The 21,703-nt window shown below is 39.1% G+C and overlaps 1 protein-coding gene across 1 annotated transcript in view; it reads left to right on the top strand.

Moving 5' to 3' along the window:
* Nucleotides 1-21,502, top strand: part of LOC148759207 (uncharacterized) — a 33,461-nt gene extending 11,959 nt beyond the window's left edge. The window contains exons 3-7 of the mRNA XM_088793433.1: nt 10,263-10,393; nt 13,875-13,989; nt 14,152-14,325; nt 19,943-20,049; nt 21,361-21,502. Of these exons, the coding sequence (XP_088649559.1) occupies nt 10,263-10,393; nt 13,875-13,989; nt 14,152-14,325; nt 19,943-20,049; nt 21,361-21,502 (669 nt within the window). The remainder of the gene's footprint in view (nt 1-10,262; nt 10,394-13,874; nt 13,990-14,151; nt 14,326-19,942; nt 20,050-21,360) is intronic.
* Nucleotides 21,503-21,703: the final 201 nt, after the last annotated feature.

The following is a 21,703-nucleotide window of genomic DNA, read 5'->3' as shown; positions in this document are numbered from 1 at the left end:
AGATTTTTCCAGATTTTATCATCAGTTGACCTATTTAGTATAAGTTTTGTCATTTCCAAAATGTCAGACAATTTTGAAATAGTTTAGAAGCTCAATATACCATTACATGCCATAGAATGAAGTTCAATTTGGAGCATAACCTTTTAAAAAAGTCTCACTGTTGTTCAAACGCATCTCTGCAAAACAGTAAATATGGAACCCTAGGATAAATTTGCATTAGGGTCTGTCTGAGGTGAAAGCATGTAGTCAAAGAATAACCATCACATATGAGTGTGCGTGAGACAGACAGGATGGGGATATCTTAGGGATGGTCGAGGAGGTGCTGTCCAGAAAAGAGTTGAAATTCTCAGGATAACAGAGAAGTAGCAGTGAGAGATGTCCAAGGAACTTTCGAAAGCACTCACGTGAGGGTGAGTTTTATATTCAAGCCCAGAGAAGGCATGGATTAGACCATCGTGGCCTCATGTGTGACTTAAGAATTTTCCTGCTCCCTATCCTTTTCTCATTGGGCATATTCCCACCCAGGAACCAGCTTGTCAAGATGGAGAGGAGAAGAATCTATGGTTGGAGAGGAGTGGAAAAAAAAAAAAAATGTTTATCCAACTAATTACACAACAGAGTGTTTTTATTCCGCTCACCCCCATGCTTTTTTGGTTTGTGTTCTAAGAGATGTTGTTTCCTCTCCAGAATAAGGAATTTATGCGGCAATTAATTAGTGGTACCCACAGTGGCCACCTCCCTATACCTATTGGGGCCACGTTTCTCCTCCTTAAAACTAGGCCAGAAACCAGTATTCACAAGGAACGGGGTTGGTTCCCTGCTTGGCTTGGGCTCAGCTTGTGCTCTGACAACCAGAATACCTCGGGGCCCTGCCCCAATGCTGGTCTCATCTTAGTTTAGGGCCCTGGATCTCAGGCTTACAAAACCTGTGACTTAGGGCCAGTTGTGTGGCTTGGATCTGACCCCTGCGCCCATACTAATCTTTCTTCTAGATGTGCTCCCATCTTTCCTTTGAGGACCCCAGTGTCTCTGACCCCTGTTCTGACTGACGACTGCTAAGAAACCCTGTGGGGTTGCCAAAGAGCTCCTTGCCCTGACTCCATTTCTTGCTTCTGGTTCTAGCCTTGCTGCTGGTTTTAGGCTCCCTTCAAACTAGGATCCGACTGGGCTTGGGATCTGCCTCTTACACAACCCTAGAGGGACTGAGGCTCATGTGCTGGAGAGAGAGGCAATGTTCTCAACAACAGAGTGTCAGCTGATTGTCATTGGTGCTAATTCAATGCCAAAAGGATATTCAATTTGTGGTGTGGTGAAAGAGGGAAGTTATTCAATGTAAACAGCTCAATTGTGATACAGCAGAGCTATGGTGAAGCTCAATAGTGTTACAGCTCAATTAGGAGACAGCACGGCTGTGCGTCTGCATGGCTTTGAGATGGTCCTGGGGCAAGGCCCCTCTCTTGCTTGATAGTTCTGCTCTGCTACAGTCTGCAATTCCAGGATCTCCTTTGTACAGGTCAGCTCAGATGATAGGAACACAGTGCAGGCAGAATGTTCAGTTCAGTGTGGGAGGCACGCAGCTTAGAGCAGGCTTCTCCCTGAAGGGCAGTTTGCCTGAGAGGCCCCTGTTTAGAAATGGCTGCTAGGCTCTGTTATCATAATTGAGCTCAGGTAGCCATCAGGAGCCCTTCTTGGTGGGTATCTTCTCAAGATCACCAAAAGTAGCTGCTGGATGTATTGCCCGTCTCCACCCTACCCAACAGTTTCCGGGAGAATTTCCAAGGAAGTCAGTTTGAGCTCTGACTACTTGCAGATGCTACCCAACAGGTGCTGCAAGGAGCTCTGTAGGGCAGCACGTTATTTGCCCGTAGCCTGACCACCCCCATATGTGTCCGTGGCCTGTCCTCTCAGGAGCCCAGTTAATACAAGGAACATGTTAAAGGCAAATAATATGTGTGCCTGTCTTACACGATCCACATTATTGGAAGACCTTAGCTTCTTCACAGGCAAACACATAGAAATCACACAGATATTACATGTGTTGTGATGGACATCTTTTTCCTTCGTGGGACTCATCCGGTGGCGTACTTCTCAGGGAAGGCTTTAATGACCTGCTTTCACCTAATTTGTTTTTTCTAACTACAGTTATTTCCCTAACTACACGTGTCATATATACATATCTGTTAGAAATAATTATATACAATGAAAATTGAAAATAAAAACTCCAAAGCCCTAAGCCATCTTTCTATCCCATTCCTCTCTTTGAAGAACACGGTAAAAAGTGGGTGTTTGTCCTCACAAACTCTTTCTGTGCATTTACAGGCATATCAAAATGCATGTAAATATATATTTTGATAAATATTATTGAATTATTTGTATATGAAAATTACATTTTTGACCTAAGATGTACAGAGAGCTTTCCATAACATGTAAGTGCATATAAATTTATCTTCTTCTTTTAAACTGCTCTATAATTTTTCCAGTGTGTGGGTGAAACATTGATTAATGAGTCATCACCTTATGGGTAGACCTGTGAGTGGTTTAGAGTCTTTTACTGACACAAGCAGTGTCGAATGAATGAATGTCTCTTGTTTAGAGAATAAGAACTGAGTGTATGAGATGTTTAGAGAAAAAGAACTAAGTGTATGAGATAATTTTTAGAAGTAGGTTTACTAGGGCAAAGGGTATCCTCCTTTTAAATTTCTACAACTGTTGATTAATTAAGATCTGTAGAAGTTGTATCAATTGACACCTTCATAAGCAGTGTATGAGGTTTTGTTTTGCTATAGCCTATCTCAGAATGTCAGTCAGTCAAGTGTTTGATTTGTTCCATTGGCATATTATTTTGGTTTTATTTTTAATGTATTGCTTAGAATCATCATATTTCCTCTTTGGGTGAACTGTCTTCTATCATCTTCTGCCAGTTTTCCTTTTGGATTGGGGGGATTTTCTTCTGGAGGTATAGGAACCATTTATATATTGAAATGATTATGTTTTGATGTCTTTTGCGTCATGAGCCTCCACCCTGCCTCACCCATATTGCTGCTTGCCAAGGCTGTGTTTTCAGTTGACTTAACTAATTCTTTTCTTCTATGAGCTCTGGATTTTGTGTCATAAATGACAGACTTTCCTTTTTTTCTGTTGTTATAATTACCTACTTTTTTGCATTTAAGTATTGATCCATCTGGGGAATTCATTTTACTGAAATACATGAGGTAAGAATCAATGACATTGAGTGCTTGCTGTCAACCAAAAATTGTGTTCCCTTTCCATAATATAAAACTGAAATTGAAACATGACAGCCACATCAAGGATGGATTTTCAGTCCTTTTGACTTGAATGTGTGACCGGTAAACAATTATAAAATATGTGAAGAAGTGGTATGTGTCACCTCCAGGCCAAGACTTTTAAAAAGTTCTCTGTCCGGTTCACCATCTAGACGTAAGCAACAGAGGATCCTATTTGAAATATGGCAACTTAAGTTACCAGAAACTCGGGTCTCTGAATCACCAGGGGCAAGATAATTGCTCAGTGACCCGTCGCATCTTCAGTGACTGTCACATGAAGGAGAACTACCCTTCCCTTGTGATAAGCCACTAAAATCTTGGGGCTTATTTATTAAAGTGGCTGGCCTGGCTTTACCAACAAAGAGTCCAATGAAGAGATAGGTGTCTCTAACCACTCGTGTCTGAGCACACTTTATTTTATTTAGTGAGTGTTCTGCCCACTGCCAGTGAAAGGGAATTGTTAGTAACCTAGCATCTGTAAAGGACCTGGAATGGAGGTGGTTTATCAGCGGGTGATTTTCAGAGTTAACCACACATTCAAGTGAGAATTCTGTTCAGTGCACCTGTGTCATCCGCATGAGTAGACCAGAACTTGGCAGAATCTGAAAGTAAAAAGCAGAGGTATATCAAACCAGTCAAAGCTTCTTATAATACACCTATTAATCATAATAATGCATTTCAAAGACGACATCTAGGACAAATTTAAATTAGAGTTGTATACCAGGACAACAGTAGAAAACCAGTGCTGGCTGAAGGCAACAGAGTTACCGATTTTTAGGAAATTTATTAATGACCTGTACCATCCAAAATAGGCATCATTTGTCAAGACCAATGGAGAACCAAAGATTTTATCTGCGGAATACATGAAGAAGGAGCTTGATGAACAAATAAAATGCCTAAAGTAAGTGGACCACAAATATTTGGTGCTTAAGCTGAGGTTGATTTAAAGCATGACTGTATGAACTTTTCCTCTTGGCTGTCTGGCACGAGCCAGATTTTACAAGTAGTTCTTTGAAGAACAACCTTGAAAACCAATCTAGTGCCTTACAGTAGTATTGAAGTACTTTGTGAGTGAGTCTTCTATTCATTTTTGCTGCAATCTCTTCAAAACCATTTGTGAATCTTGAATCAAAGGATTCAATGAAGGGAACACCTTGGATACTGAAAGTTTTGAAGCCTTTAGCAAATTGGAATTATTAAAAAGAGTGTGTAAATAGGAAGCCATTGAATTTGTCACTACCAAAGCGAGGAAGGATGTGAATTAAGCACAGAGAGCTCCGTGTATCTGGTTGAAGTTTGAAATGTTATAACTGTGTTTTGTAATTCCCTCCCTTTTGAGAAGAATTTTTTGATGAGCTTCCTGGGGATGAATTTGCATTTGTATTGAATGGAATGAAATAGAAAAGGCCTGTTATTTTGCAACATCTCCATTTGGTTTGGCAAAACATTCAAGATAATCAGAAATAGAAACAACTTATTTGCTGAGTTTTATGGCATAAAATATTTGTCTAAGAATGACAATGGCAATGAAATAATGAAGACAATGATGACGAAAATATTTGGACTGAAATATTTAAACATTTCCACACATAAAAGCATAAATAATAAGCTCCACATAGTAGAATTTCCCTGAACTTACCAGGAATCTCACCATCGGTAGAAACAGCATTTTTTTTTTTCCAATAAAATATGGGCTACAGAGAAGTGTCAATTAAAGGCGTCAATAAATTGAAATTCATTAATGATAAAATGCAAACTTGAAGAATATTGCCATTTTATAAACCAACTAAAAATAACAAGTTGGAGCACCGGAAAGTGAGGAGAGAAACAATGTGGCAAGAAAATATTTGAGGAAATAAAGGTTAAAATATTTTCAAATATGATGGAAAATATCAAACAGGTTCAACACAAGGGAAATAGGAAGTTATTTTGAAATGAATGGTAATGAACACACATCTTATGAAAATTTCTGGGTATAGTTAAAACTGCATTTAAAACAAAATGTGTAACAATGAAGGCTTTCAGAGAAAAGAATAAATGTTTAAATCCAAAGCTTGAACTACCACATTAAAAAGCTTGGAAATGGAAAGAAAATTAAAGACAAGGTAGAAAACAAGAAGAAATAAAGAGAAGAAATCAATGAATCAGTGAATGGAGAAATCATAAAGAAAATTCAGAAAGCCAGAATTTAGTTCTTGGAAAAATATGATGTCATCAATAATCCCTTGATCGAGACATAAAAGGATGTAATACACATGATCAATATCAAGAATTGCACAGGAGACATCACTGGGAGCTTGAAAATGATGCTAAGAAAATAATTAATGGCCACTTATGAATACGGGTAAATTCCTTGTAAGATAAGACATACCTAAACTGACCCAGTAAGAAACACGACATCTGAATGGTCTTACATTTTGCTAAAGAAAATGAATTTGAAATACAAAGCCTTCCCAGAAAAACTGAAGGCCCCGATGATTCCACTGGTGAATTCTGCAAATAGTTAAGGGAAAAATGAAGAAACGATATTAATTATTCATCATAAATTTCAGAAAATAGAAGAGGAGGATTATTGACCAGCTCATTTCCTGAAGGCAACATAACCCTGATATCAAAACTTGAGAAAGATGTTAGAAGTAAATAGAAGTACAGACCCATATCTCTCATGATCACAGGAACAAATATTGACAAAATAGTCACAAAACAGAGCAATATTGAAACTCATCACATGACATGATCAAATGTGAGTCAGCCTAGGAATGCAACGTCGGTGCCATATTAAGAAGTCATTCGTATATTCTGGATACTAGCCCCTTATCGGAGGCACTGTTTGCAAAAATCTTCTCCCATTCAGTTGGTGGCCTCTTTATTTTGTCAATGGTTTCTTTTGCTGTGCAGAAGCTTTTAAGTTTCATATAGTCCCATTTGTTTATTTTAGCTTTTACTTCCATTGCCTTTGGAGTCAAGTTCATAAAATGCTCTTTGAACCCAAGGTCCATAAGTTTAGTACCTATGTTTTCTTCTATGCAGTTTATTGTGTCAGGTCTTATGTCCTTCGATAGATGAATGGATAAAGAAGTTGTGGTATATATACACAATGGAGTACTATTCGGCGGTAAGAAAAGATGATATAGGAACATTTGTGACAACATGGATGGATCTTGAGAGAGTAATGCTGAGTAAAACAAGTCAGACAGAAAAAGCAGAGAACCATGTGATTTCACTGATATGTGGTATATAAACCAAAAACAACAAAAGAACAAGACAAACAAATGAGAAACAGAAACTCATAGACACAGACAATAGTTTAGTGGTTGCCAGAGGTTAAGGGGGCGGGGGGTGGGGGGTGGGAGATGAGGGTAAGGGGGATCGAATATACGGTGATGGAAGGAGAACTGACTCTGGGTGATGAACACACAATGGGATTTATAGATGATGTAATACAGAATTGTACACCTGGAATCTATGTAATTTTACTAACAATTGTCACCCCAATAAATTTAATAAAAAAAAAAAAAAAAAGTCATTCGACATAAAGAGAATTAGATTAGAGTAAGAAATGACATGATAATCTTAAAAGATGGATGAAAATTGTGTGACAGAATTCAGTATCTATTCATGATCAAGCATCTCAGCTTACTCAGAATAGAGAGGATCTTTCGCAACCTGATAGAAACCGCTATGAAATACCTCCAGGTAATTATTATACTTGATGTTTCCCATAGAGATGGGAACAAGGCAGGGATCCTGCACTTAGTATGTTTTCCCACGTTTTTCTGGATGTTTTAAACCAATGTAATAAGACAAGTAAGAAATAAAGATTATATCAGAGGAAATACAATGGCTTTTATGTGCCCTTCCCATAGTTGTATAGATATACTACTAAAATCTGCAAGAACTAATAAGTGAACGTAATCAAGTTACACTATATAAGGTAAGTTTACCAAAATCAATTGTATTTTTATGTACTAGAATAACATGGAAAAGGAATTTAAAATTAGTATTATTCAAAGTGCCATAAAAATAAACAATACTTGGAAGTAAATACGCCTAAACCTAGAAGATGTTCTTGAGACAAATTAAGGACATAAATCAATACACACGTAGACCATGTTCACAGGTGGAAGCATCCATAATCCTAAAATATCTATTTTCCAAATTGATCTGTAGATCCACCGTAAACTAGTCATGATCCCAGAAGGCTTTCTCTCTCTCTCTCTCTGTGGCTCTCTCTTGTTTGGATAAATTGACAGGCTGATTCTAAAATGAATATTTAAATCTAAGGAACCTAGAATCGCAAAAACAATTTGGAAAAGAAGAAAAATGTTGGACAACTTACACGACCTAATTTCAAGAATTACTGTACAGCTTTAATCTTCAAGGCAGTGTGGTATTGGCTTTAGTACAGATGATAAGATCAGTGGTCAGAAAAAAGCCACACTTAAATTGTCAACTGATTCTTTGACAGAGGTGCCAAGTTAATCCAAATTAATTAGGGAAACGATAGTCCTTTTACTAATGATGCTGGAAAAAACAGACAACTATTATGGAAAGAAAATGAATCTCTTTGCATACTTTGTGACAAACACAAGTTTATGGATCAAATGTAAAAACAAAACTACCGTGTTTCGCCCAGAATTAGACCTAGCTGGACAACCAGCTCTATCGCATGTTTTGGAGCAAAAATTAATATAAGACTGGGTATTATATTATATTATATAAGAGCCGGTCTTATATTGCAGTAAAATAAGACCGGGTCTTATATTAATTTTTGCTCCAAAAGACGCATTACAACTGATTGTCCAGCTGGGTCTTATTTTCAGGGAAACACGGTATCTGTTTTGAGAACAACACAGGGATGAATTTTTTTGTAATCTTGGAATAGGCAAAATTTTAGAGAAGACACAGAGAACTCTAAGCAAAAATGGAGAACAAAGGGGAAGAGGAGGAGAAAGAGAAGAAAAATGGGATTTCAAAACTTTGAAAACTTTAGTTCACCAAAATACACCTTTAAAAGAATGCATAGCAAAGCCCAAGATTGAAAGAAAATGTAAGTTGAGCTTTTACATAATAATGCATATTGGACGTATAATGAAAACAATACTCCATTCAAGCATAACATATACAAATCTGAAAAATACTCTTCATCTAGAGTAAAACGTTGTGTCATGTAGACTCGTATCTTGCTAAATTTCAAAGATGGAAACATTTCTGCACTTGGAAACAGCTATGTACACTACTTAGGAGGTACATGATGTATAGAAGCACTACCGAAAACCTGCACTCGGTGTTTGTGACAAAAGGGCCAAAATATTCTCCCGAGCATCAGAAACAGTCTTTCTCTGCTGGAATCCATTTTTGAAAACTCAGAAAGACGCAACAGCTAAAATTGGACTCTTTCCTTCTGAAATGGTAGATTAGAAAAATAGTAGATACTTTTTCCACTAGATGCCAAAATTACGTAGTGATTAAGGAGAAGTGATTGCTAGTTCATAGCATTTTAGGTTCAAATGCATATGCAACTTAAAAGCACAAAAACCTAATAGTAGCCTTAACGTGTTGTAATGTAAGGGTTTCATCCCAAGAAAGTTGTCAAAGCTATTACTGGTTTATCCTTGATTTTTAGCTATAAGCTTCCATGATTTATTTCTAATGATTTATATATTTTCTTTAATTTGTTTCACTTGACGTAAGGATGTTTCTCAGACTGTCTAATAATGTCTAGGTTTAATAACTGTATTATGTCTGTATGATCTATGCTTCTGCGTATTGGTAAATTCATTTTTATATTTCCTACTCAGTTTTATAAGGACAAAAAGATGATTAAATACTCAAATATTGGCAAAATCATTGTACAGACAAGTGTCGTGACACTGCCAAAAATGAACAGTCAGCAGTGTGGTTAGTTATGAACCGATTAACTTAATGCGAACTCACGTTTGGAAAGACAGTTGAAGGATTTAAGTGACAAATTTAAGGTGGGTTTTTAAAAAAGTGTTTGAAAATCAAACATCGGCTATAATACTACTGGTCCAGTCGTCACAAATTGACAAGTGAATATAATACCAACTAAAGAAAGGATTGGAAAGGTGGATCTTTTCTGGCCATTCTAGACTGAATAAATTGGTGAAATCCTGAGGCAAAAAGAGCAAATTTCCTTTCTTTCTTGACATATATACTGAAAAGAGAAAGAGATTTCTAGTTCCACAGGCCTTATTCACAAAGCAGATAAGTACAAAGTATACTCCAATTTTTTTAAGTAGATTTTTGGGTCTAAGGTGATAGATATTGAGGTTGAAAGTAAAACATTTCAAAATACAGAAGAGTTATCTCTGGGAATCAAGCTTTTAAATGCTTGTCTGTTTTATAAATCGAGATTATTAGATTTCAGTTTAGGGTACATAAAGTTGTTTTTTCCCCTTCTCTCATTTATGGTTTTTGCTTCTCCCAAGTTCTCTGCCTGTTACATCTCTGCTTTCTTAATTCAGGAAATGAAATGTCCTATTTCATTTTGCTCAGACCACCCAGCAAAAGACTGGGCCAACGCCCACCAAGGTCAGAATGGAACTCAGCGCTGCCCACGAGCAATCTCTGAAACTTGAGACACCTGGGCCTTGCACGAGCGCTCTGGGTACCCTTGACCTCAGCCACGGGGCTTCTGTGCGCATGCGCAGTTGACATCAGTCTCTGACCCGTGCACCGTTGCTTGGTTACAGCCATTCTCTGGGCTGAGAGATTCCAAACTTCCTAACTGCCCTGCTGGGATAGTGTGGCGACAGGGAGTTGGCTGCTCTAGAGTCTGCTGTTGGTTGGGCTCGGGAGAAAAAAAGCGTAAGAAGTGCTGAGGAGGTTCTGAAGCCCTTAGGCTTGGCCATGAAGAAGGTTATTGGCTTCGGGCTTCGGAAGGTTTTCGGAAAGAGATCACAGAGCGATGGTCTTGGCAGGCATCCTTGGACTGGAGATGGTGTCTCCTTGCAGTTTGGGTACCACATCCAAGACAGAGATCTCCCCCAAATCCACAAAGCTGCCTGCAGGGGCGACGTATCAGAAGTGAAGAGGCTTCTCTCGCGCCATCCAGAGAGATTGAATGACAGAGACAAGCAGAAGAGGTGAGAGGGCCTGCGAGGCCAGTGGGCACGGGCGGGCCTGGAGGAGGCTGGGGGACCTGGCAGAAGGGCTCAGCGGCCCAGGCTCATCCAGGTGGAGCTCAGCCCTCCTGTCACCCAGGGCGCTGTGCTGTGTTCCCTCGCGGGTGGGGACCTTACCCGGGTGCCAGTGCCCAGGCCGACTTTGTGAGCACCAGGAACAAAATCTCAAGGACCCGTCACTCATAATTCCCCTTATAGAGCACTTTACTGACAATGTTAAAGCGATTTAACTAAATATCAATAATAGAAATGAAAAGAAGTATATGCAGCATTTTATTTTTGATGTCCACAGTTTTAGACCATATTGATAAATACTATAGAAAAGTGCTTAATGAGAAAACGAATTCCCATAGTAGATCAACTTGTGGGCTAAAAATTCTTCAGCTAAAGCCCAGTATCCGTTTTCCATCAGTGTCCACCCAGGTATGTACGGTGTTCACTGAGGGGCCTTAGAAGGGAAGCTTCCAGGGGCACATGCTGTGGGCTTGCCTAGGAAGACTCGTTTTCTCCCCGTGTGTGCTCTTCCTCTAGGTATCAGTTTTACATAAGCCGGCTAAACTCTCAGGGCTTTACAAGTTTGGGTTGCACGTGCTGTCTCTTTGATTGTGGTGATGACATTAAGAATCGTTTTGCACAGTAGACAAAGATTTGCCCTTCTAGGTGTCAACAGGTGCTCTATTGCCACAATTTCTTTACTAAGAGCTGAAAAGAGAGATACATGATTGGAATATAGCTGAAAATGCCCAAACACCCTAATATAGGTAGGATGTTAGAGCTTGATAGTGACGGCATTTCACGTTAGTAGAAAAGATGAATTACTCATGAATGACGGAGAAATACCTGTTAAGTATTTGGAGAAAATTCGTTAGATTTTCATATCACAAAAATAAGTTCCAGATGTACTATAGATAAAAACTTATAAATATACGAAATGAGGAACGTACCAGAAGAAAACAGAAATGCCTATTTATACATTTTTTTATGTTGGCGAAGACTTGAAAAGCAAGAGTTCAGAAGGTTGGTTGAGCAATATAAGAAATCAGTAGTCTCTGTATATCAGAAAATAATATTAACAAAATAAAAGAAAATGTACTTGCAAATTATGTACGGCATAAGTATATCAGGGAAAAGTGTATCTTCGTTTTATAGAGAAGTGTCTGAAATCAACAGAAAAAACGCACTCGAATTTTGAATGGGACCAAGTTCTTTCTGTGTATCTGTAAGTGACCAATACTTAGTGTCCCAGGTGAGAAAAGGAATTCAAGTTGAAAGAGAGATGACAACTTCTTTTCCATCCTCCAAGGTTGAGAAGATGAGGAGCCATGGTACTTGTACTGCTGCTTCAAGTTTAAGTTGCTTCTGACTTTTCAAACGGGCAGTTGGTGATAAGTACCACATTTAAAAATGTGTGTTCCCTTTACGCATCAATTCCAAGTACTAAAATATCTTTATGAAATAATTAGATAAATCACATACAATTTGTTTTTCTCAGCACTGCTTACAATATCAATGTATTGTGAAGAACTCACATCAAGGGATTTCGTAAATAAATTGCAGTGCATCCGTAGGATGGAATTACCTGAGACCGTTGAAGGTGGTATGGATGATACATACATGCTCACGTGCAAAGATGTACTCTGGTAGCTCGGAAAAGGAGAAAAGCATTCCTTTGATTATACACACACATGGACTACGATATTATTTTAGCCCAAAATATGTGCAAACTTGATATCTGAGTATTTGTACTGTGACGTTTTCTTTTTAAAAAAATCTGATCTCTACACTGAACATATACAGAAATTCTAGTAATGGTTTATTATTAATAAAGTAATCCCAGGTAATATTTCATTATTCCCAGGTATATGAATCTTGTTCAGATTAAAACAATTTCTCACTTCTATTTTTTAATATATTTTTTTTAAAGATTGGTATTTTTGGCAACTTTTAGCCTCTTCAGAAGTAAAGGCAGTCTTTTTATCTGTGCCTGTAGAAGTTCATGTATCTATATTTCTGTACACACTTAGTTTTTTTTTTATTACATAGTGCTTCATTACCTATAATATTAAATGATTTTTGATTAATCATTTTGGTTCTGTCTTTGTGGAGATCAAAAAAGCACATATAAGTGATTATTACTATTGCAGAAGTACTGCTTTACTATAAAAATGTTGTTTACAAATGTTGAAATCTCCAGCTATAGTTATCCATTCTTTCAATCCATTTATTCATCAAATATACACTGAATAACTGTTACAGAGCAGACACAGTCTACCCAGGACTCTCAGAATCTATCTCTCAGGCCCTTTTCATCCTTAAAAAACTTTATGTTGCCCAGTAGGAGTGAAATGAAAAATTGTAAATGGAAGTATTTGTACCTAATCTCAATTGAAGCTTTTCCTCCCCCATTTCAAACAAAAGGATTTCTACAGTTAGGACGTTGTGAACAGTGACCAAATTTGCTGTTCAGCTAGTGTGCAATAGTATTAAATATGAATATTGATCATTGGAAATCATCCGATTTTCATATAATCTTTGAATCTCCACAGTCAATGAAATGAGCCATCCCTAGTCACTTGACTCCTGAGTCTCCTTTGGCGTCAAGTTTCTTGAAAATCAAAACAAGAATTACTTTGTGATTTTAGTCCTCTTTCCCCGTGATGCTCTTAAGAACGAACATTTATTTAGATGCCAACTTACGAGGAGAACTGCGGAAGGTCTGGTGTGTTTCCATTATTTCACTTCACGTCAGGCACCACGGGTGGTAGGATGCCCGTTCTTGTAAGTACCAGTAAGAAATTATTTAAATGCCGCCAACTATACTTTCAAGGCATTCTGAATTATGCATTGCCTTCCAGTGTCAGAGGTGTTAAAATATGAGAAAAGAAGCATCTTAGAACCACTGCAATGCAGTGTTCTTTCTTAATCCTTAAAACACAGCTGCAAAGTAGGTAGAATGATATCATTTTACTTAATTGAAATGTTGTCTTGTAAAGTAGTAGTGATGGTAATAATTCGGATAATATTACCAAACAGTTATTGAGTGTGTGTTTTGTGCTAGGAACCTAAGTAAACACTTTGCATAGATTCCCATTTAAGCCAACAACAGTGCCCTGTGATGTTAAGTACTATTTTTATCCCCATTTGTTGATGAGGAAATGGAGGCACACAAAGGCTAAGGGACAGCTATTAAGTGGTAGAGTTAAGTTAGGATCAAACCCGAGTTGAGCTGATTCCCCAGGGCATGCTCTCTGTAGTCGCTTAGGCTGCTCTTTCATTAGTGTGGCGAGTAACAAGAGCTCGTGAATGTTGTCCTTTGTGCAGAAGAAAACTCTGTGTTGGTTCTGAAGGCATTGGAGTAGTGTGTCATGTTTACAATTGCATGCAGAACTGCATGTTTGAGACGGTGCCCTGTAATGTCCTAAATGTCCTCTCACCCTCATAGGACTGCTCTCCATTTGGCCTGCGCCTTTGGCCGTCTGGAAGTGGTGACTCTTCTAGCAGAGAAGAAATGCCAGATGAATGTCGGTGACAACAGAAACAAGACAGCTCTCATGAAGGTATGTGGTAGCCAGCTCTGTCAACAGGAGATGGATTTGGTTTAATTATTTAGAATAAAAATGAATTTCTCTCAATTAACTATACCTAATTGTGGAAACTTGTGGAATGCTTACTTTGAATTCCCATAATTTACCGTTTATTTAATGACGTAATCCTGACAGGCCGTGGAGAGCCAGGAAGAGAAGTGTGCAACAATCCTACTAAAACACGGAGCGGACCCACATATGAAGGACTTCCGTAGCAACACGGCTCTCCACTATGCGGCCATGGGGCACAACACCGCGATAGCTGAACAGCTCCTGCAACACCAGGCAGATATGGAAGCAACCAATGAGGTATAGATCCACAGATGTATGTATTTATACACTATTTATAATACATGTGTTTCAGCCACAAGCATTTTATTTCTAGTCGATATATACTGCATGCTGTACATCAGGCCCTGTCGCCACAGAAACAAGTCAAAGCCAAGTCAGGAAGGGGAAATGGGTTGGCCACAGAAAGGGCCCAGCTCTGGCCTGTAACAGTCCTGTTACTGCGTGGGAGTGGGTGCAAGGCTCAGAGCCCACCGAGGACTGAAGACCTGGTGGGCTGGAAGTATGTGGGGGTGGCTGCTACAGGGCAGGGCCTAGGAGATGGGTGCTCCTGGGGGTGGGTGGGAGGAAGGGTGGAACTTGGGTCCCGGCCGGGGAGCTGGCGATATGCAGGTGGGGAGGGGAAGCAGCAGGACACAGGCCCTGAGCAGCCCAGGCCTCGGGGGTTCTGAAGATTGGGGCAGGAGGGCCAGTCACGTTTGGACATCCAGCCGGGGCATCCACCTGTGCTCCTAGCCACTCTGCCAGCCATGGCCCCCCTTGGGGTCTCCACCTCGGAGTGGGGCTCCTGCTCAGCCTCGTGGAGACGCTGGGCGGGTTGTCGTACAGAGGGAGCAGGTGATGGGGTTGCATTCACCCCTTTTTGTTCCTGGACGTACATCACCGCTCGCCAATGCAACCCCAGCAGGAATGCCCTTGGTTGACACAGGAAGGGTCAATTTTACATCTTTGGAAGCTCAAGCGTCCCCTGAATGCAAACAGTTGGAACTCAATTTTCTAAAATTTTACTTTACATGATCATACCTCTAAAGTAGCAGTAGAGGGCACAGCTCTCCTTTATGCACTTGTGACAAATTACTTGTGAAAACACAACTTGTTAGAGGCAACACTTCCTTTTTTAAGTGTTTTTTCACGTCCGAGTTGTTTTCCAATTAATGCAAAACAATGCAGGAAAGCACAATTTGCCTTTGAAATCGGCTTCTCCTTAAAACTCAAACGAACAAAAGCATTTTACAATATCATTGAAAACTTCCTGCTGTTGACAAGTTGCTATTTATAAACAAGTGATTTATATAAAGCTATTTAGCTCCCATTGGCCAAAGCCTGAGAGGGAAAAAGGAAAGGGAAAGGAAATAACTATGAGAAATATGCAGGGGAATTTGGAAATTGAACTATTGAGAGGAAATAACAAGAAGAGATTTTTCAAAAACTCATGGACACAGACAACAGTTCGATATTTTCCAGAGGGTAGAGAGGGGAGGGGTGATAGATGAGGAAAAAGGGTCAAATATATGGTGATGGAAGGAGAACTGACTCTGGTGGTGAACACACAATGCAATATACAGATGATGTATTATAGAAATGACACTTGCAACCAACTACTAACCAATGTCACCCCAATAAATTTAATTAACAAAAAGTGTTTTTTTATTTTTGTTTTCCTTCAGTTTATATGCTTAGTCAAGGTCCTCTGCAGTTTTGGGGGATAATAATCCTTAGCTTGGGAGAGAGAGTCAGTGAGTTTTAAACTCCCCCGAGACCACTTCTAGGAAGGCTCCGAATCCTCCAAATTACAGTGAACAGGTGGCAATTAAGTGGGAAACGAGGGAAGGACAGATAATTAAGTGACATATCATCCTGTTCTGGCAGAAAGAGCCACCTAGGTAAGAGTCTAAACTCTGCTGTGAAATCTAGACTGTCCCATGAGAAGAAAGGAGTTTAGCTTTAACGAAATCAAGTTGCATTTTGAATTATTAATCCCGTTTCCTCTCCTACCCAGGAAATTAAGTGTGCTTTTCATAAGTGACATGTCTCTTCCACTTTTATTTGGCCTAATCCTCAATGTCAGAGGAAATTGGTGACATAGGCGAGAGAAGAGACTGAAGTGATCGTCTACTGGACTAGTTCTCGGCTAGAATTGTGCTGGCAAATCAAAGTCACCCTAGGAACTTTAAAAACACTTACAATCATTCACAAGCTAGGCTCTTCCCTGAAGGTTTTGACTGAGTAAAGCTAATAAGGCCTGGACATGTGTTATTTAGAAATATTTCCCTGAGATTCGGATACAACTCTTGGTGAAGAACTACTAGTGCAATATATCAATTCGCAGATCTCAGATACTTAACTATCTCTAGAAGAGGTGGAGTTTGGGAGGTGATTACCCTCCAGCTCTCTCCTTCCCAACACTCTTCGCCTGACTTTTGAACTGTCTGTACCTCTGGGCTCGAGAAGTGGAAGGAAATATCATTGGCGGTATCTACTGGCTTAAAAAAGAACACCTTTTTCCTTTCAGCCATCAGTCATTCACTGGCGCTCAGAGAATCTTCAGAAATTTGCTGATGGGTGGTCTCCTAATGCACAGAATCGGGCCCTTTAAGAATTTTGCATGTTTGTTTGTGCTCCACTTGTTAGATCAACAAATGCTTACTGCAAGCAGGGTTTCCTGCAGTAATAGGAAATTGTGAGCCTACTTTTTTGCCTGTTGTTCTGTAAATCTCCAGTTTTCTTTTCTTTGTTTTTTAGTTAAATTTATTGGGATGACAGTGGTTATTGTATTTAAATAGGTTTCAAGTGTACATTTCTTTTTATTTTATTTTTATTTTTATTAAATTTATTGGGGTGACAATTGTTAGTAAAATTACATAGATTTCAGGTGTACAATTCTGTATTACATCATCTATAAATCCCATTGTGTGTTCATCACCCAGAGTCAGTTCTCCTTCCATCACCATATATTCGATCCCCCTTACCCTCATCTCCCACCCCCCACCCCCCACCCCCCTTATACTCTGGCAACCACCAAACCATTGTCTGTGTCTATGAGATTCTGTTTCTCATTTGTTTGTCTTGTTCTTTTTGGTTTATATACCACATATCAGTGAAATCACATGGTTCTCTGCTTTTTCTGTCTGACTTATTTCGCTCAGCATTACACTCTCAAGATCCATCCATGTTGTCACAGATGTTCCTATATCATCTTTTCTTACTGCCGAATAGTATTCCATTGTGTATATATACCACAACTTCTTCATCCATTCATCTATCGAAGGACATTTTGGTTGTTTGCATGTCTTGGCCACCGTAAACAAAGCTGCAATGAACATTTCTATAATGCGTCATCTATATGTCATATTATGTGCTCACCACCCAGAGTCAGTTCTCCTGCCTTCACAGTATATTTGACCCCCCTTACCCTCCTCTACTATCCACCGTCCCCCCTTACGTTCTGGTAAGCACTCAACTGTTGTCTGTGTCTATGAGTTTTTGTTTCTTTGTCTTGTTCATCTGTTGCTTTCAGTTTCCTATCCCTCATATGAGTGAAGTCGTATGGTCCTCGACTTTTTCTGTCCGATTTGTGTTGCACAGCATAATAATGTCATGATCCATGCGTGTTGTCCCAAATGGCAGCATTTCATTTGTTGTATGGCACAGCAGTATGCCTTAGTGTATACATACCACATCTTCTTTATCCAGCCATCTATTGAAGGACAGTGTGGTTGTTTCCGTTTCTTGGCCACCGTAAATGATGCTGCAGTGATCGAAAGTGTGTGATAAACTCTCTCAGTATGTCTGGGAAATTCATAGAGCCGTGGCATAATCACGATGGTAGGTTTAAACATGAAATCCCATGAAGTTAGTAGCAATACAGATGGGAAGTGTCAATAATTTAGTGTCAGCAGTCCTCTAATGTAATTATCCATTGGATTAACAATCTGAAAAATGAATACAGATAGATTATGGTTTGAATAAGAATGGGAAAAATTCTTGAAGTGGGTGTAATGAGTCTAAGTGACAGTTTTGTTGCATGTTGGGGCCCAGATTTTTAATGAAGCTTATGATACTAAAAAACGGAAAGATTTTACATACAAATATTCACATTATACACAAACATTTGGAAAAGGCAGATAACAAATCCCAAGTGGGCCATAGACTAGTTGTGGCTCCTCGATATGTTTAGTTTGCCCCCCTATGTTGAACCAACATCGAGAGTTTGGGGACCGATGAAGAAACAACGATGTCAAGCTTCTCTTAACGAATCCAGCCTGGTCCCCTTGAGCCCTGACTACAGTGGGTGTCCTGTGGAGAGGCTGCGCCTCTTCTATGAGACATGTGTTCCCCAGAGTGCTGCTGTCCCCACCTGGGTTCTTCACTTACTTGGGTCCCCTTCTTTGTCTCCGGAAGCACTGGAGTGTGCGATTCCTCTCGTACAGAGTATTTTGATAAACATTTCAAGATTTTCAAGACAGTCCATGTTGATTTATTATATGTGTTCTATGTTAATCTCCTTAGAATGAGAGTAAGTTTTTCAAGCTAGAATTCCTAAGTTGTTTTTCTTTTAAAAAAACAAAAAGAAAAAGAAAAAAACCTTCCTTTTTCATTATACGTCCTATAAATGATCATACCCATGGAAATGGCTTTAAGTCTTATGAGGTCAGTGATGGCTATAGTTGTAGGTGTCATGCATATTCCAGTCAGCATTCTATCTTCCTCCTCAACAGGGTTCCTTAAAACTGCAAGTGATTTAGTCGCTTTCATGATGCTAAAAGATCAGTATTAAAACGTTAACTGATAAGCCATGATATTTTATTTCGGAGTTATATTTTGCCTGAGCCGTAAAATAATTTTAAGTAGCAATTAAAATAGACCCAGAATAAAAACAGATTTTTTCAAAAAGTAGATAGGGATTGGGGTCCCAAGATTATCATCGTAACTGAGAATGAAATTTCACATTGAGCTTACCAACAGCCCAGATAAAAACCCATCATCTTATAATGGGAGAAAACCCATGGACCATTTAGCGATAAGCAATCAAAGGTCATTTGAAGCCTAACTCTTTTTAATTTAGAGTCCATTTCTTTAGTGACCCTTTTGGAGCAGGAGAGCCTGAAGTTGACATCTGGGATCCTGAGAACATGGATAGAAGAGAAGCAAGCATGTTTGCATAAGCTGCAGAAAACCTTCACCTCTGTTGGAAAGCTCTCCAAACTATATCCCTGAAATTCCATGATATTTCAAACGTTAATGTTTGCCACAGAAAAGTATTGTCAAATCGGGAATAAGCAACCTGAAACACTTCTTTAGTAATAGCCATATAAAGCACAGTTTTATAATACTTCTCAAACACAGGTGCTCTTTCTGGAATCTTCCTACTGGGCCACAGTAGTTAATTTCTGGTAAAGTACATATTCTTTGGAATACAATGTAACAAACACTGCCCCAGAAACAATTATTTAGGTTTTCAATTCAATAAAACGACTTAAAGCATTTACGTCTATGATTTCGAGCTTGGAGACACAGGGATGAAGAATAGCCCCTGCCCTCCAAAAGCTCCGGGTTCAGATGGGAACGATGAAATCACTGCAGTGCAGTGCGGTAGAGACTGTGATAGGAGCAAAGATTTTGGAACCAGGGCTGTCAGTGTTTGAGGGGAGTTCTGGAGAATGAGGTGGAAGTTCATCCGTTGGAGAGGAAGAAGGAGGATATTTTAAAGGGAAGGAGCAGCAGATGACAGCACAGAGGGCTACTTTGTATTTACTTTCTCTAGTGTATGTTCAAGTTTAGAGGATCTTTTATGAGTTTTCAAATTTGATGTAGAACTATGTAGTTTTTAAGCTGTAAAATGTTTTCTGTTTTACAGTTTGATTTTACACCACTTTTATTTGCTGTGCATCGGAAGAGCCAGGAAATGGTGGAGTTTTTACTCGAGAGACATGCAAACATACATGCAGTTGATAAGTGGAAAAGGTACAGTGGTTTGTTCTTTTGTTTTTAAACTTAGAACTGTTTTAGAGCGGTAACAGTTACTCAAGTCAGAAAGATTAATAAGAAGAGGATTAACCTATGATTACAAAGTGAAAAATATCAGCACATCGTCCGTTAGGTAGAAAAGCAATTATTCTGACTGGTGAACTGGAAGAACCGTATCCTGCAGGATTCATATTCCTTTATGATACCGACTGATGTCATTTGTCATTGCAGTTTGGGGTCACGTGGTATTATATTAGCTAAAGGGTTTTCACTGTAATTTTACTAGTTTTGTGTAGTATGGGGTCTGACTTAGTTTATGACACAATATGGGATTTAGTCTCTCTGACAGTTTTTTTAACCTCTGCCGCGTATTCAGTTTTCCTTAAAAGATGCACGTTAAAGGTAAATAGGAGTTGATTTTGTTGTTTGGATGACTCTGCTTGAAATTGTTTTCTTCAAGGAATGCTGATGTCATAGGGATTTCCCTAAGTGACTGTGAATTGCTACTACCAGATGTTCCTCCGTTTTTATCCTTTTTCATTTCTAGTCTATTTTGATGTGTTTTTGTTTTATCATTTTTAATTGGTGTGGGTAGAAGGGAGAAAGACAACATTAACTGAATAAACTTCTTCTTTAATGAAACAAGTCATGGATGGGTGATAAAAAAAGAGATGGGCTTTCAGTTCACTCAGGACTGGGTTCAATGCTCAGCTTTCCTACGTGTCACGTGTGTGACCATGGGAACATTACTGTCATCACCACACATGTTTCCCGATGTGGAAACGAGGAAAATCATATCTCCTTCGAGGATGGTCGTGTGTCACGACCTGGCGTGTAATTCGGTGCCCAGCACGTGCTTATGCGCACCATTAACTTCAATGATGACAATGATTGCTAGAATTATTATTAATACTATTGTTTTGAGCCTGCCAACTAGCTTTAATTTACCTGACTTCTAGCTGACTTTGGATGTAACGTATATAAGACTAAGGAAGAAACGGGAAATTCTTCATTGAAATCTTCACCTACTTCAGATAAGTGACCTCAGCAGAGTGACTTGTCTATTAAAGAACTTTAAATTAGCAACTTCTAGGTAGTACCCAAGTGGGGCAAGAGGCTTTTTGTTTTTGTTGTTTTCATGTGCCTTCATTTTAGCTTTGGACATAATTTACAAAGATGAACACTTAAGCATGTAAATGGTCAATTCTATACAGATAAGCAATATATTGCACTTGGTAGAGTCTCTCAATGTTGCTGTTTAGGTAACTTACAGTTCCTAAGGGTGAAGTTGTCTGTCTGTTATTTCAGAACAGCCCTCATGCTTGCTGTAAAGGCTAAATCCTCAAATATAGTCCGGCTGCTGCTTCAGGCAGGTGCAGATGTCTTTGCTCAAGATGACTTTGGATTCACTGCAGAAGAATATGCTTTATCTAAAGGTTTGAAGGAGTAAGTGTTTACATTGACATGCTAATTATCACAAAACTGAACTTCCAAATACTTTAACTGTTACTTCTTAGGTAACAGGTGAGACTTCATAACTGGGTTCAGGCAGTGGGGGCATGGCAGTGAGTTAGTAGATATCCTCAGCCAGAAACCAAACAAACGGTCAGACGTGGAAGACGTAGCAAAGGGACAGATTCCTTATCCCAGA

Source organism: Rhinolophus sinicus, chromosome 1 (assembly GCF_057876585.1).
Source record: "Rhinolophus sinicus isolate RSI-liver-muscle chromosome 1, RSI-T2T, whole genome shotgun sequence".
Taxonomy (NCBI): Eukaryota; Metazoa; Chordata; class Mammalia; order Chiroptera; family Rhinolophidae; genus Rhinolophus; species Rhinolophus sinicus.
Note: the sequence above shows the minus strand (reverse complement) of the source record. Positions and strands in the feature narration are given on the sequence as shown.